Source organism: Talpa europaea, assembly GCF_964194135.1.
Source record: "Talpa europaea genome assembly, chromosome: 7".
Lineage (NCBI taxonomy): Eukaryota > Metazoa > Chordata > Mammalia > Eulipotyphla > Talpidae > Talpa > Talpa europaea.
Genome location: NC_140074.1, coordinates 38,787,562 through 38,807,049, shown reverse-complemented (window position 1 = coordinate 38,807,049; position 19,488 = coordinate 38,787,562). Strand labels below are relative to the sequence as shown.

The 19,488-nt window shown below is 36.4% G+C and overlaps 1 protein-coding gene across 1 annotated transcript in view; it reads right to left on the bottom strand.

The window, feature by feature from the left end:
- Positions 1–5,182: 5,182 nt before the first annotated feature.
- Positions 5,183–19,488, bottom strand: part of MAMDC2 (MAM domain containing 2) — a gene marked incomplete at its 3' end in the record, with an annotated part of 134,336 nt that continues 120,030 nt past the window's right edge. Inside the window, exons 12-14 of the mRNA XM_084236137.1 lie at positions 10,398–10,657; positions 5,381–5,465; positions 5,183–5,247 (exon numbers count right to left, since the gene is read on the bottom strand). Coding sequence (XP_084092263.1) covers positions 5,183–5,247; positions 5,381–5,465; positions 10,398–10,657 — 410 coding nt within the window. The remainder of the gene's footprint in view (positions 5,248–5,380; positions 5,466–10,397; positions 10,658–19,488) is intronic.

Below are 19,488 nucleotides of genomic sequence, written 5' to 3'. Positions count from 1 at the left end.
ATACAAATTCACAAGATCAGACTAGCAAGAATTAAAGTTTGACACTAGCAAGTTCTGGCATGCATCTCAACTGCTAAGCATGGTATGAATCAATGTGGCCAGTTAGCAAGCAGTTTTTCATCATTTAGTGAGGTGTATATATCGCACAAACCAGCAATTCATGTTAGATATGCAATCAGAAATTTGTTCACATGGATACCTGTACAAGAATATTTTAGCAGCATAGTTCACAATAGTAAAACATTAGCAATGACCCAAATGTTCAGCAGTGAAAGAAGAGAGTAATAAATAGCAGTATAATCATTTAATGGAATTCCTACCAAACTGAAAATGAATTTACTACAGTTAGAAATTCAACATGGCTAAATCTAAAAAACACAATTTTGAGTAAAAAAAGACAAATTACAGATGAATATATATACAATTATTTTCTCTCTAAAGTGTTAAAAATATTTCAGTATATGTCAGTATTCACTTACATGTGTAGCCTGGTGGTTTATGAAACGTGAGCAGGTAGGATTACCGGCAAGAGTAAAGTCCTGACAGGAATATACGAAGAACTGATGAAATTTTGATGGGCCAAAGAGAATCTTGACAATTTTGGAGCATACACATATATCTGTACTAATCTAAATGGAGTATTTGTTTGTTTAACATAGAAATATTGAGTATGCTAGGCACTAGGGGTATAACATTGAATAAGTGACAATTTTGGAGGAGAGGGACATAAAAAAAACAGCAATTTAGCTTCAACATGATAAATTTTTTTCTAAGGTTCTATGCACAAGATAAACAACACAGAAGAACCATTAATTGTAACTGGAGTAGTAAGAGCAAAAGGGGAGTCTTGCCCAAATGAGGGTTAAAATGAGTCTTGTACTGCTAATAATAAAGAAAAAAAGATGATAAAAATGACAAGATTAAATGGTTGTTTTATCCTTAAGATGGCACTCTATACTCACAATTCCTCTTTAGAAAAAAACTACATGTAATAGCAATTTAGCCCAAAATTTCACTCAAAACTCAGACTAGAAACTAAAATGCCCTTGTGAGTCAGATACTGCTTTAAATACTTGTATGTATTATTTTCATTTAATCTCTATAGCAACCTTACAAATTAGGAGCAAGTATTTGCCGCATATTGCAGACTAGTAATAAAAGTCAGAAAGGTTGTTTGTGACTTGCCCTCAGTCACAAAGCTTGTAAGTGGAAAAGTCAGGATTTAAAATGAGACAGCTTGAATGCTGGCTCTCCTCTTTACCATAACTCATATATTGAAAATGCAACATTAGTATGATCACATAGGAAACTCATTTCCCACCTCCCCAGTTCTGATTAAAATCACATGGAAAGCCATATTGAGTGCATGGGAATGAAAAGTCAAGGGTCCAGGTCTTAGCCTTTAGAACTCTCTAAAGCATTAGACACCGGAAATATAGTGGGGTCTCTGCTGGTTCTCACTGTTCTGCTCAGAGGAGAGCTGGGAGGCTGTCCTCCCGGGTCAGACGCCCTTTCTAGGTCCCCCATAGTACCCTGGGCTATGACCTCTCTGTTTTCCTAACTTTTGTAACTTCCATGCTTGGATAATTTCAGCAACATAGAGTTTCAAGAAATCTTTACCAAAACTTTTCTTCTAAGTTGAGACAGACCTTGCATCAGAACTACAATTCTCTCCTTACTCCCTTCTGTACACAAATAATCTCCACTCCAGACAGCAAAGTATAGGAGAGGGGGCAATTTGTGTTTGAAAGTAGTTTCTAGTTGAAGCACATGTGTGTTTAGATGAGTCTTGGAATAAAAGCAAACACAGGGCTTAAATTGTTCAGCAGTACCTATCAAAAAAGTTTAACGTCCCCTGGGGCTTTTATGAGAAAACTACTCCACTTACCTTCCATATTTTCATCCAGGTAAAATGTAGTTTGAATGCCAAGGGCAACCTGGAAAAGGAAGAGAAGCATTCAGAAAGTGAAACCTACAGAAGCAGAAATGAGAGACAGCAAATTAATCTGCTCACCTTTTTTTTTTTTCTATGAACATCAGACTGTTTCTCAGCACCAATTGGTAATAATTACCTTCTCCAAGTCATCAATAAGTACCCCAACTTTCACCTCCCCCCCCAATTCCAAAGCTGGTGTTCCAATTTGTATTTCTGGTTTGTCAACATTTAAGGCAATTTTGGTAGTCAGCAGATCTTTTTGAGACAGAGAAACTTGGAACCTTCAACTATTTCAAGCTGGTATTGGGGATGACATTGGTAAAGAGCTGGCAGTTTCAAGAGGTAGTCTTGTAAGGATGAGAGCATGGTTTTGGCAATGAAACCAACCCAGGTTCAAACCTAAGCCCTACACTAACTCCTGAACTTGGACAGATTAGCAATCAAAAAAAAATAAACTGAGGCCATTCACAGCAACATGGATGGAGCTAGAAGGAATTATGCTCACTGAAATAAGTCAGAGGGAAAAAGAAAAATATTGATGGTTTCACTTATAGCAGGAATACAGGGGAACCAAATAAGACATCAGTGTAAAAAATAATAATAGTACAAAACACAACAAAGCAAAAACAGACAATTATAAACCAGAGACATCCTGCAGGGGAGGAGGAGGGAGAGGGATCAGAGAGAGGGAGGGAGGAGTACAGGGGACTGAGGTGATGGTGCACGGGTGCATTGGGGAAGGAAATTTTATGGGGACTACACCTGAGGGGATGGAGGGAAGCAAATATTATTTAAAAATGAACAATGATGTAAAAAATTTAAAAAATAAAATAATAGAAAAATTAAAAATAATAAAATAATAAAATAATAATTTCTTTTTTTGTTGTTTTTTTATTTTATTTTTTAAACATTTATTTATTTATACAAGCACTGGGTACAGTCAGAAGCGCGGGAGGGTGAGAGAATTCACCAGAGCCAGAGCAGGGAGCAAAGCAGGCAGAAGGACCGAGATACACTGCTGAGGGGAAGCAGCGGGCGGCAGGAGAGGTCTGCCGCGCCATGCGGGACCCTCCTCCGGTGGCCGGGGAGCAGCCTGGGATAGAACCGACGCTGCAGAGGCTGTGGGCAGCTTCGCAACCCAGCGCTCAACCGCTGCGCCACCGGGGAGGCCCAATAATAATTTCTTAAAAAACAAAAAAAAAAAATAATTAAAGTATTTCTATATCTACCTCATGGGTTTTATAATTAAATAAGCAAATTCTTTAAATCTTTTTGAACAATGTTTGAAAATACTAACTATTCAATTAATTTTAGCTGTGATTATTGCTATGGACATAAGCAAGCAGGCTGATAAGTGGCTTTATTCATACACCACATATTATAAACTCTTTACAATGCACTAGATCTTGTGTTGGGTCCTGGAGACACTCTTAAGTTTCTTTTCTTTTTTTTAAGATTTATTTGTTTAATTATACAAGCATTGGGTACAGTCAGAAGTGCGGGAGGGTGAGAGAATTCACCAGAGCCAGAGCGGGGAACAGAACAAACAGACTGACGAAGTACACTGCCAAGGGGAGCAGACAGCACGGCAGGAGAGGTCTGCACACCATGTGGGACCCTCCCCCACACGGCCGGGGATCAAACCGGAGCTGCAGAGGCTGCGGGCAGCTTCGCAGCCCAGCGCTCAACCGCTGTGCCACCAGGGAGGCCCTACTCTTCGTTTCTTTATTTAGCAAAAATAACTAAGTTATGTAGAAGAACAATGCTTTGAGGAAATCTAGTATATTATTATTGAATTGGTCATTATTCTGAAATCTTTCATCCCCAATGTTTCAACCCTCTGTAAATCATCATGAACAGAAATGATTTAGGTTTTGGGATCACAGAGACGTGATTCTAAAGTTCCTTCACTTAATAGCAATGGAATCTTAAGTCATTTTTTCATTCTCTGAGGGCAGTTTCCAGGGTTTAATTAATAAATTAATTCATCCAACAAGTATTTATTTGTTGAGCACCTATTACATATCAGACAAAAGTACCAAACAGACAAGAATCCTTCTCCTCATAGAGTTTACATTCTAATGAGTTAAAATTTGGAGAAAAATTGACCTTGATTATGTGAAATAAAATACTTAAAAATATTGTTACAGCAATGTATGCAGTGTTCTACCCCCATCATTAATAAAATGATTCAGAAGCATTTAATTTGGCAGAATAGAAATTCAAAATAGAATCAATATGCAGTTTTATAGTGAAGATACTCTGATAAAGAAAAATAATGTAGAAATAAATTAACTGCCAGTGAAAAGATTTCCAAATTTTATTAGGTAATCTTATAATTTCATAACAGTTATTTGGGTATACAAATATGCATATGCAATTTTTTAAAAATGTAAATAAAAAGCAGCAGTTTAGTATATTTGCTTGAATTCGTATTATTCAAAACTTTACCAAAACACTTATCACAAAAATCAGCAAAATTGTTTAATACGTTCTAAAAATTTAGAGTGTGTATACATAAACATTTTCAAGCTTGCTTTACAAAAGGAGTGTCATTTTTATTCATGTGTTCATAGTGACTGTCAAAAGTAGTTCATAAGGAAAAAAGATAGCATTGCCTTGTAATACAGCATTAATTAATACTGACTTACCTGGGATATTTATGAAAGATCCTTATTATCACATATGGTAAAACTATTTAAAAATTAATGCTCTATTACTGTGAATAAAACATAGAAAATAAAACTTTATTTTCTTAGGCTACCTTGTTAACATGAAAAACTGCATTCATTCTGCAGATATTACTGACACCTCACATTATTACTTTAAAAATATTTATGATATTTAAAATTCAAAAGGAAACCCACAAGAACTATTCTTTTCTCAATACATTCACTGAATGCAGATTTAAGTGAGCACATCTCATTTTGATTGTGCCCTTAATTTGCATATTTTAAAATCACTACAATATTGTACATTTGTAGTTTTTACTGTTACTAAAATTAAAATGAATGATCTATGCAAAACCAGTAGCCTGTACTTCCAGTAACAGTTGTCATATGCAAAAAGAAACAAAAAAGCCCTGAGTCAGTATTTTTTGCAAAAGTTATGAAGAAGAGTGCTCTAAAGTCATGTTATAACCTATGAAATGGTTAAGACTGTCCAGTAACAACTTTTTTTGTTTTCATTTTGATTGAAGAGAGGTATGGCTTTTGTTCAGTTAATCAATCCAATTCAGATTATTGCTTAATATTCAATTTCATTCAAGTCCTCAGAATATCCTGATGATTGTTGAGTTGTATCTTCTATTTCTGTCAGGAAAAACAGATAATAATAGTTCTCTCTCTGTTTATTATAGAAAAACCTATCGTTTGCATTCTTATGGTTTGAGATTATCACAAAATCCCTTGTCATCAAGTTTATATAAGTGGAAGATATTGTTACCTGTACAGGGTCCTGCTTGAAATTTAATATCATCAATGGCAATATCACTTCTTATTGATACTCCCCTAATGGCTTCAAAAATTATCTGAAAAAATAATGAAGATTACATTCAGAAATCGAGTCATCCTGATAAAGAAATGCTAGTCAGGGGCAGCTCTAAGCTTTCTGGGTCTGGAGGTTTAGGTTGTTTGGAGTTCCCTTTTAAGGAAAAGAATACAAAATCACAAATTCAAATTGCACAAAGGAATACTTCTTTGTAATTTAAAGAAATTCACAATATGTAACTGGAGTCTTGGAGATTCAGGTCTTTCTGCTGATAGATATGTCTTTAGGCAGCTTCCCAGAAGTGCTCACCTAGAGATACTTTCTGGTGGTGGCCTAATTTCCCCTCTCCACTTAGAACATTCTACCCCCAGCACTCACAAGGCGCATGAAAGTAACAGAAGCTTCAGCTCCCTCAGGTTCTCTATGAATTTATCTTTGCTGCTGGTACTGCATGGAAGAATTTGCTATGACCAATGAGAGCCATGTAGGAATAGCAAAGCATGAAAGTTACATTTACCAAAAACACAATGGCTCACTTATGCTAAATACCATAACATCCAAGTCACAATGCAGGAAGAAGATGGAATTAGTGTCGTGACTTTGGATCCCAAGAAGAAAATAACTGATCAAATATTCAGGTTCTAGGGGAAAATGATTACATTATCAGTTCTAAGCTATCCTAACAATGGCTAATAAACTACTGACTACTCCAGGGAGGCTTGTGGTTAATGAAGATTGTCCAGAAGACACATTTGCTCTGCTCATTTTATGAGCAAATGACTCCCCATTGGATTAGTTTATTATTTAAATTAAATCAAAGAATATAAACTAGATAATTAATAAGCATATGAAACTATCTTGGAAATAATGACTCAAGGAAGCTTTAATGACAGAAATGTGGTACAATAACATTAATAAAAATTCTAAGGACACAACCCTAAGGAAGAATCTAAATAAGTGGCAAGAAGAGGGGGGAAAATGCTCACACAACTAGATAGGAGTAAATATGAGGGCAGTAAGTAAGCATTTTTGGTTTACAGGACAACAGAAAAATCTGTTTGTTTGTTTTGTTTTTTTTTGTGACTTCCAGGTCTACAATGGATGTGGAATAGACAATTACCTGTTGAAATTCTAGTCTATGATTAGGCAAAACACTTGATTTCATACAACCTTCTTTGAATTTCTTCAATATTTCAGTGGCAACCACTTTGTAAAATTATGATTTCCTCTTTTATTATAGCTACACATTCTTTCAGTAAATAATTGTGGTTACTTAAGAATTAGACAAAAATATTTTTTCTTTTAATTTTAGTGTATTAATTTTTCAAATGACTTCTAAGTTGTTAGGACCTAAACACTAATCTGTTTGGATTCAACTACCTAGTAATGGAACTACTAGGTGTTTCTTTCAGTCTTGAGGCACTAGGAAAAGAGTACAGATATGAAGAGCGCCATGAATAAGAAAATTTGAGACCTGGTATTAGTGGAGTGCCTCGCATGTAACAAACCTTAGTCAATGGTAGGCAGTGTAATGAACAATATGAATGATGTAAATATTTCAGTGAAATGAGAATTTGCCCAACACCTTCTTTCCAAGACACCAAAATATAAGAAACCATGGGGGAAAACTGAAAGCAAGGAGTAAAGGTAAGTAGGGAATTCAAAAGAAAGATCATTTGGGGATTTTGATCAACAGGGAGTCAGGTTGTGCTGATTCTTCAATGAATCCGTTAAGGAGAATGATACAAATTTTGCCATTTGATGCATTTCCTTTTTAAGGATAATCTGATGACTGGGATATCATTCAAAGACCATGGTCTTATTTTCCCTATAGGATGAATCTCACGTGCAATAGTGCCACAGGATTCTAAAAGTCATCTGTACTTCCGTCTTTGTTCTCCCTCCCTCCCTCAAGTAATGATGGACAAATTAACTCTCTAGCTCTGTTCTTTTCCCTGAACTCCAGTCTCAGTTTACTTGGCATACCTACCTGGATGTCTAATAGATATAAAAAATTTAGCATGTTTGAAAAAAAGCCCTGCTAATGTCCCTCCTGCACACACTACCCTCACACCTCCACAGCTCCTCCACCTACAGTCTTTCTCATCTCAATAAATGGAAATTCCATCCTAGCAGCAGTTCAGGTTTTGACTTGAACTTCAAGTCTTTCAACCCCCAAGGTTCATATATAAAGAATTCTCCTGCATAGCCCAAGTCACCACTCCCGCCAGGACTATACAGTAGCCTCCAAAGTCTCCTGCCTCCTCCTACAGTCTACTCTCCACATAGTAGCTAGAGTGATCACTTTAAAATATAAATCAGATTATATTACCTTAGAGCCATCTGATGGTTTCTCATTGTTTTTGAAATAAATTTCAGATTCTTTACCATGTCCTCCAAGGCCTTTTGTGATGATTCTCTGATACCCTGACTGCATTACCTGTTTGCACTAAAATTTTCATAGCACCTAATGTTATGTTACATATTTGTGGCCTGTATTTTCTATCTTTCCCCTGACCAATGTAAATTCCAAAGAGTAGGACCTTTATATATTATGTTCATTGCAACTATCCCCAGTACTCAGCATAGCAAGTGGGTAATAAATATTTATAATTTTGACTTCATAATAGAGTTGCTCAGTCTGGATGCCTTGATGCAGCTCTTGAGAATAGACAACAGGTTTGCCATGGTGATATGATTAGAGACCAGAGAGACTCGGGAGAGATAAATTTTTGGAAAAAAAAAATATTCTTTTATATTTTGTTACTTTATATTTGTAAAAACCCTTTCACAAAAACCCATAATCTTATTTGCCTCTCACTCTAAATCTGGTGATGTCAGTATGCAGGAATTATTACCCTATTTTTAAAATTATTAACAATATTGGAGAGGATTTGATTTCACCAAGGTCACCCAGTATTTCTGACTCCCAAGGGAATGAAGATATTTTTGGAACTTCTGTGGTGGAAGGGCATGTAGAATAGTGACTTGGGGCTACAAAATTTGTAACGAGTCAGATCTGGGTTTGAATTCTCATTCTTACACTTATCACTGGACATTACTTTTTAATCTATAAAGAGGAACTATAAGATCAATTGGAAGAGTTTATGCATAGTTCTTAGTACTCTAAGTGCCACAGCTGTAGAGGATGGTTGATCTATTGCACACGAGTGTGTCTGTGTTTTATTAGACACTGGGATGTTTTGGAGAAACTGGTTTCTATACAGTCATTTGGAATTCCTGAGGAACCCCTAAATCCTGAAGAAAATTCCTCATGGCAAATTCATATCTGTTCCATTTTAAGCCAAAAGGAAAGGTTTGGAAACTTCTTCCCAGAATGTGAATGAAAAAATTTCTAAGGCATTTGAACTTGAACATCCCACAATGTGCCCCACTACCTTTTGTGCAAAAATCATTTCAAATATCTAGCCACCCAGTAAGTCTAGTACATGCAAGGCATAGAGGCTGAGAAGTCTCCTGTTCTCTAGAGTGGATATCCTTGAACTCTGTGCATCAGAATCATTTGGGGATATTAAAAAACATAATGCTCAGGTTCCATCTAAGAGACAGATTCATTTAATCTAGGGGAGAGATTCTCCATCTTTAATATCCATCAGGAAGTTTTGTTAAAACTCAGATTTCTGGGCTCCAACCCTAGAATTTCTGGTTCGTTAGTTCTGGGGTGGGGCCTGAGAGTATGCATTTTAGGTGAATTAGCATTTAGAGTGTTGCTGCGGGCTCAAGACCATACTTTGAAAAAATCTAAATAGGTGCCCTAAGAATCTAACAAAATTAATCCATCATCTCTGAATGATGATCAATTATAGTAGTGAGTTCCTAAGTGATCCACTTTCCTTCTATAAGTCGACTTTATATCACTATCAGACTCATTCCTGGAACTAACTGTTACTCTTTGCTAAATTTCCAGACAGTTTTCTCCAAGTTGAGAAAATGGTCCATTCCCATATAATGCTACATCTTACCTCTGTCATTTGCTCTTTAGCAGTGCAGTAACTTAGATTGCACTTCAACCTGGCCACCCGAGTTTTTACAATTCCTTTCCATTTATACCTGTAGAAAGTTATTATTGGTTGTGGGTGGGGCAAAATTAAGTCCTTATTTTGGATACCTCTTTCCAGGAAGATTTTGTGTTAGACCAAGCTTTCAGTGGTTAAAATTGAGGGATGCTGGTCCTGGAGATTTATCAGCCAGATGTAATGATGAGGAAGAAGTCAAGAATCTTAAGTTGTTTTCCCAGAGCTTTCTGGAGCTTTGGCTCAGGGTAAGTAGGTGAAGTCAGTAGCTGTCTGGAGGCCACTGCTGAGTTCTGGACTAGTTTGGCTGTTCAGCCTCACCTATTGGGATTTAAAAGGCTCTTTCCCATTGTTTCCCAGATTTCCTTATAATTGGAATCCTGTAAGATGGACCTCTTCTACAGCTCATGAGAAGATCCAGAGGTAGTCCCAGGATTTGGGATCAAGACTCTTGATTTTATTTTTACACTGAGGTCAACAGAACTTTAAAAACTTACTCTGAACCATACATTGTGTCAAATGGAGACTTACAACAAATGCCCCTGCATGTGGATATGAGGGAAAGATGGAGCTCCAACAACTAATCAGTAATTCCATGTTTAAAAGAATGGGAGATTCTGTTTTGGAAATTTGCAGGACACAAAAATTACTCTTGATATTCACAAAGAAGCAAGACAAAGGCAGATGAACTTTTATCACATTGAGCTGCAATAATCACATTATGCATAAATATCCAAAGCTTTATCTCCCTGTCTATTTCCCATTCACTACCTAGATTTAATCAACAGAGACTGATTATGTTTACTTTTAAAAGAATTCTGCCTTCACCTATAATCCTGAGAAAGAATAAAATATTCTCCTTGGTGGCGAGAAAAAGAAAGAACAGCAGAAGCTGACAGCAACATTTTCTGTGGTTTGAGTCTTATCTCTTGGTTTACCTGGCATGGTGTCTCACAGCTGTATTCAATCAGGCCTTGCAGCCAGGAGATGCTCTGTTCACCCCTTCTTCTCCATAAGAGGGACTCTTCACTGTTGCCTTCCTTTTTCAAATAAACACTCAGCAGGCCAGTGCCTGCTCCATACATGTGGTAGAAAAAGGTCAAGCATTGTTTTCCAATGACACCTCGAAGAGGACTGGACAGGAGGTGTGCTTTTTGTCCATACACCATGTGGGAGGCCTCGATGTACATGTAGTAGCCTTGAGAGCAATGCAAAAGCAGGTATTGTTAAAAAGAAAAAATTATAGTCTCCTCTTTGGTAGTGTACCTAGAAAAAAATTAGATGAAAAGATGACTTGATGTAGTACTGGTAAAGGATCTTCTAATTTTGGAGAATATGTATGATCTATGGAGAATGTATGTCCTATAAAATTTAGGTCAAAATAAGGTGTTTTTTCATTTAACATTTTCTAGTTCATTTTCTATATACAGGAGATAATTACCATACCTGTATTGTGTACTGATAGGATTGGTATATCAGAATTTATCCTACTCATTAATGATCCATATTCTGAAGCTTACATATGTTGGTTTATGGGAAAGAGAATGAATTTTGTAGACAGCGAGATCTGAATTCAAGCATTGACACTAATATTTGTTGTCTGTGTGATCCTAGTCTATTGAATTATCTTCTCTGAGCCAAAATTCATCATTTAAAAATAATGGTTAATAGTACCTTTGCTACATAGTTGTGAGAATTAAATAATGTGTGTGATACATGCTTTCATGTAATATATATTCAAAAATTAGTATCCTGCTCTACCCTCTTTCCTGACATTTTTTGTAACAATTCTTTTAGCCTTGAAAACATTTATATAATGTTTTATAAATTACATGTGATAGTTAATATATGATATATAACACACATAATATGCCAATTATGTAACACTTTACATTTCCAGGTACATTTGTACCTGGCTTGGGTTGTCAAAAGGCCCTAATGAATACTAAGAACCTCAGCTCAAAATGAAATATTGAGTTGAGAGCTTAGGGGAAAGGCTCTTCTGAAAGATGCTGCCACTGGAAAATTGGAAAGTAGAATACTGGATTCCTAAAATATAACAACTTGTCAGAATGGAAAGGAAGCAATGAATTCATCATGAGTGAGAGATGACTAAAAAAATGTTAATATTGTATATTCACAATGATAAGAACATGAGTGCTGGCTTGAATTTGTCTGAGGTCCTAGAGGAGAGGAAAACCCCTAATTACCTCCAGAATTATCCAACTGAATTCTTTCTTTCAAGAGTATAATGTGCGAGCCTTTTAACCTCAAGTGGGTAAAGCATTACTCTAATAATACTTTCAGTCCATATACCTCTGGGTCTTCTGTACCAGGCTGAAGCCATTGCCAAGGTTTCCAGTTGCAGCAATCTTTCTGTTTAGTGTAATGAAACTGTTTGACCTATGGAATTGTGCTGCTTTTAGAAGAGAGGGGTAACATCTAGAAGAGTGTAAATACAACCATACCTTTCTGGGGTGCTGACAGCAGTCTACTTATTTTGAGTAATGTTGGCCTTCCCCAAAATCCTTTAGGATACAGTTTCTATTTGAAGCATATATATGTTCCATAAGGCAATACTGATTTAGTTCCTCCAGGCTCCTGGCCCTTTCACCAGGGCAAAGGGGGGACACTAGTCGCCTGTCTGAGGTCACGTGAAATGAACATCTACCTACCAATAATTTTAACATAATTTTCAACTGATCATAATTTTTTCCTCTGATCACAAGCCTATTCCAAATATGTTCATCTTGACTTGCATGTGACATTTCTTTCTCCTACAAGAGATCACAGCTTCATGAACAGCCATTCAGTGTCATATGTTTGGAAAACCAGAAAAGCCCCTTGTGTTGACAAGCTTTGCCACATTATAACTCCAAATGCTGCCTGTCTCCACAAACAAAAGCTCTGGATGAACGCCAGGGAGCCCCAGTGTTGAAATTTCAGACTTGCTCTCGTGTCCTTGCACATGAAGGATTCTAGTCTGTGGAAATGGAGAAGACAAATCATTTTCTCTCTGTGGGTTACTGTTTAACATTCATGACAGGGATTCAAATGGGTGTACTGGGAGATCAGGGTCCCATCTGTTCTTTGCACAACAAGTGTGATGTGTTGAGACACACACCATATACATAATTTGGAACAGTGAAGCAGCTGTTACTCTAGTGGCCCTTTCACCAGGGCAGAGAGGGAGCTCTGGTGGCCTATATGGAGCTATGCGAAACGAACAGCTAGCTGCCTCCATTAAATTAGGAGAGGATTCTTAACAATCGGGGAAAAAGACATCATTACTTTGGGATGAACAACAGCTAAATGTCTTCTGCTAAAATTGCTCTTCACTTCACCTTTTAAATGTATTTATTTTTATTTATTTTTATATATTTTTAAAGATTTATTTATTTTTATATAAGAATTGGGGTATAGGCCAGAGATGCGGGGGGTGAGGATTCACCAGAGACAGAGCGGGGAACAGAACAGGCAGACAGACCGAAGCACATTGCTGAGGAGAGCAGCAGGCAAGACAGGAGAGGTCTGTCCCGCCATGTGGGTTTCTCCCTGGCCGGCCAGGAATTGAACTCGTGCTGCTGTGGCTGCTGATTGCTTCATAGGTTGTATCTTAATCCCTGTGCCACCAGGGTGGCCCTTAAATGTATTTGAAAACTTGTCACAAATATGGAGTTATTAAATGGGTATGGAAATTCAATTTGGAAAAATGAAAAAAGTTCTGGAAATGGTGGTGATGGTTGAAAAGCAGTGTGAATGCATACATGTCACTGAACTGTACACAAAATTATTAAAATGGTAAAGTGTATATTATGTATATTTTACCAAAAATTTAAAAAGCTTGTCATAGAAGTCTTCTCTGTATAAGTAGAATCTGACAGTAGTATTTGGCAATTTAAAGTATCACTGATATTTCTATAGCACAAAAAGGGAGTGGTTTTAGAAATGAATAAAATTACTACCATTACTTAGTACCATGTTGGAAGAGAATTTAATTGCCGGAAATACAGAATGTTTATTGAAACACTGAGCAGTTCCAAATGACAGATAGAACTGATGGTGTCGCTTTCTTTGGAAATTGTTAAGAAAATTCTAGTAAGTGAAGGAATAAGAGTACTATATAACTTTTAATCAATAGACTGGTGGACTCAGTGAAATAGGATATGTTACAATGGAAAGCATTTTTTCAGTAAATTGATAGTTATCTGTTGATTTATTTTTTTAAAATTTATTTATTTAAAGATTTATTTATTTATACAAGCACTGGGTACAGTCAGAAGCGCAGGAGGGTGAGAGAAGTCACCAGAGCCAGAGCGGGGAGCAGAGTAGGCAGAAGGACCGAGGTACACTGCTGAGGGGAGCAGCGGGCCGCAGGAGAGGTCTGTGCGCCATGTGGGACCCTCCTCCGGTGGCTAGGGAGCAGCCGGGGATCGAACCGGCACTGCAGAGGCTGCGGGCAGCTTTGCAACCCAGCGCTCAACCGCTGCGCCACCGGGGAGGCCCTCTCCGTTGATTTATAATTGTACTCTTTGGCCACGAAATCTCTGTAAACTCCAGGGCAACTAAAATAATTGTTTAAAAAGAATCCTGACAGCATGACATATAAATGTTAGTAAAATTGTCAGAGTGAATATAACTCTGGAAACTTGTTAAGATTTATCATTATTGCTTTGTTAAGAAACAGTCTATGTCAGGTAATGTTCAGATTCTGCCAGGATAGAGCTAGTTAAGTGGATGGTGGCAGGAAATGGATAGATAAATCCTATGTAATCCATCCCATCTCGATGCAAGTCAAGATGTATCTGTCACAAATGTCTTCAATGTTTTATTAAATAAGGAACAAAGGTTAGGGCTAGCACTAGGATGTCTTTGTTACTGTTATATTAGAATGACTAGTTCTATTAGGTGATTGATTCTACTAGATGATTGACTAGAAATGTTTACTAAACACCATTCACACAAAAACCATTTTCACGATATATATATTTTCTTATCTATATATTACCTACACTACTATCCATTTAATATAATCTTTTTTAAAAGAATGGATTGTATTATTATTATTATTTTTTTTTTTAAGATTTATTTATTTATGCATACAAGAGCTGGGGTATAGTCCAGAGGTGCCGGGGATGAGAGGATTCACCAGAGACAGAGTGGGGAGCAGAATAGGCAGATCTAGTGAAATATACTGCTGAGGGGAGAAGAGGCGAGACAGGAGAGGCCTGCTGAGTCATGTGGGTGGCTCCCTGGCTGGCAGGGATCGAACTCATGCTGTAGAGGCTGTGGACAGCTTCACAGTGCTGTGCTTAACCCTTTGCACTACCAGGGAGGGCCCAGCATTTTTATTAGATACCATTCTCCAAATAGGAAACTTCATATCACTATGAATACAGAAAACAAATTACATAAATCTGTTAAGTAATGGATTTGATATACTGGTTTTATGTTTGTTTGTTTTTTGCCCATAGATAGTACAATTAAATTGAATCATATTTATCTATTTGTCACATGAATGACCCAATGGAAGTTTGGAAGACATTGATATAAGGTCTACTGAACCTTCTGGTTTCTACCAAATCATTTTACTTTTATAGTTATGGACCATGCTTTTCTATTACTAAAAGCACAAATCATACAAAATAATGAGTCCAAGAAAGTATCCCCAAGAAGAACATCAGAATTTATAAACGATTCACTGATTGTAAAAATAGTTAACACCATTCATTTCAGTGGAGTTTTAGAGGATCAAAACTTTTCACAAAGATAATCTCAGTTAATCACAGCAACTGTACGGGCATCCATTGTTATTTTTATTTTACATATGAGGAAACTGAGGCTCATAGAAGTTATGTGGCTATGCCTCAGATTATTAAGGTAGCAAACAGCAGAGTCATTTTACTGTTCCTCCATTAGTCTTTCAATGAGGATTTGGAATGGCCTATTACATCACCACCTAGTAGTCAGGGAACTACAGCTCCTTTGGCATAGCTACATATTATGATAATGTGCCTTTCCATAGACACACACTAAACTGGCATATTTATATTGTGACTTTTCTAAACTTCTCTTTCTAGTTGGCCTATTTTGAACTGACCATCTATTGCAGTTGTCTGGAAACCAGTTTTGTGTTCTAAGTACAAATTGAGTTTTAAGGATGGGAAATGAAAGGTAAAATGTAGTCTACAAGTACAGGTATATCCTTTGAAAGGCCCAGAAAACACTGCATTCACAAAGCATTCTGTTGTCACCAGAACCAGACAAATATCCTCCAGTAATTAAGGAGAAAGATATTATATTGCTGGTTCAGAGTCCAAGCCTGGTATTTTACTATTGATATTTATTATTTATTAGATAGGAAATTCTGTCTCTTTTTCTGTCCCACCAGATAAACTCTCCCATTTCCTTTATTTACCCTTGAGGCTTAACAAACTTTATTGTCTTATATTCTGAGAGAAAAGAGCATCACTGAAGACAACATCTGAATTGCTGACCACCAGGTGATAGTGAGAGCAAGCTGGGGTCAACCAAAACCTTCAGACACTTGTGTCACATGGACATGCTGCCCTTTGCCACTCCTTTGTAACTCTGGATAAATACCCCTGTGCTCTGCCAAAGAGTAGGATGGTGGTATTTTAGTCAAGTCTGCTGCCCTCTTCAACTTGTCAATAAATTAAACTACTTTCCTTCTCCTCAAACTCTGTTTCCTTTTATTGGCCAAGGGACACTGAGACCAGCATTCAGTATCAATAGTAGATAAAATTCCCTTGAATGAGTTTCAGTGTCTTAATATCGTGAAAGTTTATGGTTGCTTCACTGATCTATATGTTCCTGTCTACCTCCAGCATCCTATAAATCTGTGAACTGTTATTAATTTGTTGAATCAACTGACTTTTTTATTATTTCAGACTATATTTCCTGATGAAGAGGAATTCCAGTGACATACACTACATTTATTATATAAATAGCTTAAAAATATATGTGGTGATTATCAAGTGGTTTTCATAATAATTAAATAAAAAGATATTTGTAGTACTTTATTGCTGTGATAGTTGTCCCCATTATTTATTACTCAAAATTGAGGGTAATAAAAGGAAAGAAGTAGAAAATTACAGTCTCTCAGGCAGTTTATAGCCAAAGGCAGTATAAATGTAAATTTTATTACTGTCCTCCTACTCTTTGCTGAAGAACAGAACAACATACAGTAACATACTCACAGAAACAGCAAAATCTTGGGTAGAATAACCATGAAATATCAACCACAAGACACAACTGAAAAATGCCTGAGGCACAAAGATGTCATTCAAAGCACCATGAGTGGTTGGTGTCTAATGCAGAAGAGCAAATGCCTTTAAATTTTGAGTATAATCATGTTCTTGCATAAATGATACTTTAAAAAAGAAACACCAGAGGCATCCCCCCTCCATGTTGAATAATTTGTAACAAACACTCCTGCTGAGAAAAATTAGAAAAAAAAAATAGATTAAAATATATTGTTTTAGCAAAACACATTTTTTTTGAAGCTATAGAAGGAACTTCCTAAGGAGCAAAGATGAGGGATCAAGATCCCAGAAAAAAGAGAAGGTAAATGAAATGAGCCCAAGGTTCTTCAAACTTATTTTCCCGGTGGGTCGTAAGTAGATAGCAGCTGACCCAAACTGGAGAAGTCAACAGATCTCACTGGGTTGGAAGACAGTAACTGGAGTTCAGGGCTGTCACAGCAGCCTGGGCTTAGGACCAAGTTTTGAGAAAAAAGAGAGGCATAGAAAATTGAGCCCATCACTTGGCAATCTTCCTTTGAGTCAGGTGCCAAATTCTTAGAACTGTAGGAGGCAAGAGGCCAAGAAGTCAAATACAAAACAAAGTAGAGTTTTTAGCAAATTTACCAGCTGAAAAGATAAAATTTAAAGTTTAGGACATACTAAAAAAGAGGGCACCTAATAAAGCCCAGGGTATATTCTTAGAGGAATACCCTAAGTATAAAATATGACCAGAAGTAAATCCAGCAAAATAGAACTGCAACTCCATCTTCAGTTATCTCAGTTCTGAAAGGACTGAAGAAATCTGCTCTACCCCAGTTGGTTTGTGAGAAAAGGCTGAATCCCTGTTAACCAAGAATTCTATAATATTTCATTCATAATGTCCAGTATGTAATAAAAAATATCAGATATTTCACAAAACAGGACCAAACTGGGAGGTATGGGAGGGAAAAAGAAAAAATCAGAACCACAGTAATGCAGCTACAGAGTTATCACAGGAGTGTGAAATAACTGGTTAATAATTCAATAATATGAGCACATAATAATATGTTCACTAAATGGGTGCTAAGGTTGAGACCTTCACGGAAGAACTTGGATCTACTAAAAATAGGTGTGGGACTTTTGGAATGTCCAAGTAAAGACTTTCAAAAATCTGCACTTCCATACAAACAATGAAAACACTGGCAATAAATAGTCAAACTTTTCAGAATTCTGGAAATTAATTAAAGGCATCCTGGAGAGTTTATTTAAGAACAATGATCAAATCTTTCTAAGAAAGATGAGCTTCTAACTTGCCTTAATTCCAACTTCATCTATCCTGCTCCTATACAGACTTGATAATCAAGAGCTTTACTTACAACTAAGGTTATCCGTGAAAAGCAGTAGTCTATGGCCACTGCAAACAACAGAACAGGTTTGGAGCTCCCCAGAACCCTATCAGCAGACAATTATCATTTATTTGATCTTTTGGCAGCTGAGTGAAAAGCTCCCTTGTATTTACTTAGCCTAATAGGGAGGCAAACCTTACTCTTTATGAACAGCCTAATCTCCAGGTGTTTGTCAAAAACAATCAGTTACAATCAGTTTAAACAACTGTTTGTGAAAGTACTTGAAGTGACATTAATAAAAGAAGTTAACAAAAGGAAGACCAAAAAAATTCAAAGACAGAAATTAGAGAATGGGGTATCTGTCAAAATACAAAATACAAAAGCTACAAAATACTCTTTTCAATCCAGAAAACAGAAACAATCAAGAAAGCATGGCAGATCTGTTCCCAAGAGGAAACTTAGAAGGTCCTAATCCATCACCCTTGACTTAGAGGCTCTGAACAACAAGAAGTAAAGTCTATGACAGAATTGTAAAACTGTCTACAGGAGTAGTCTAGAGAGAGTGTATTAGTAGCTGTTTAGGGATGGGGGTGTGGGGCAACAGTTGAGGGAGACAATGAGATTGACGATTAGTAGGTAGAGTTTCTTTTTAAGGTTATAAAAATACTCTGATGTGGTTATAAAACTTGGAATACACTAAACACCTTGAATTGTACATCTTAAAAGAGCGAATTGGGTAACAATATACTGATATGTAGTCTATCTTAATAAAGAAAATGTCTCATTAAAGAATAGAAAAAATAGGCCAATGATAGATGAAAGTTGAATAATAAAAGGTAGACATAAATCTAAATACATCAGTAATTACATTGAATATTAATGATCCAATACTCCAAACATCAGACAAGATAATGGAACTGGATTAAAAACTCAACTATTGCCACACTAAAAATAAGTACTGATATAGAAAGTATGAAAGTAAAAGGATGAAGAAACACAAATACTAATAAACATAGAGCTGGATGGCAATACTAATATGAGGCAAAGAACACTTTAAGAGAAGAAGGATTACTGCTTGTTTTAAAGATATTTAGAGAGGTAAAGGGAAAGGTAAAACAATTACAAATTTGTACATGTCTAGTAACAGATTTGAATATATACAAGCAAGAATTGATGGAACCAAAAGGAAAAATAAACATTTCACAATCATAATAGGAAACTAATATTTCTTTCTTAACTGAACCGATTAAAAAATCAGTGAAAATATGAAAACCATGATTAAAAGCTTATCCAACAGATATAAATAGGCCATTTCCCATAATAACAAAATATACATTATTTTCTAATGCACATAGGATATTTATTTAAATTGACTATGTATTGAGTAATAAAGCATCTCAACAAATTGCAAAGGACTGAAATCACTAAGGACATGTTCT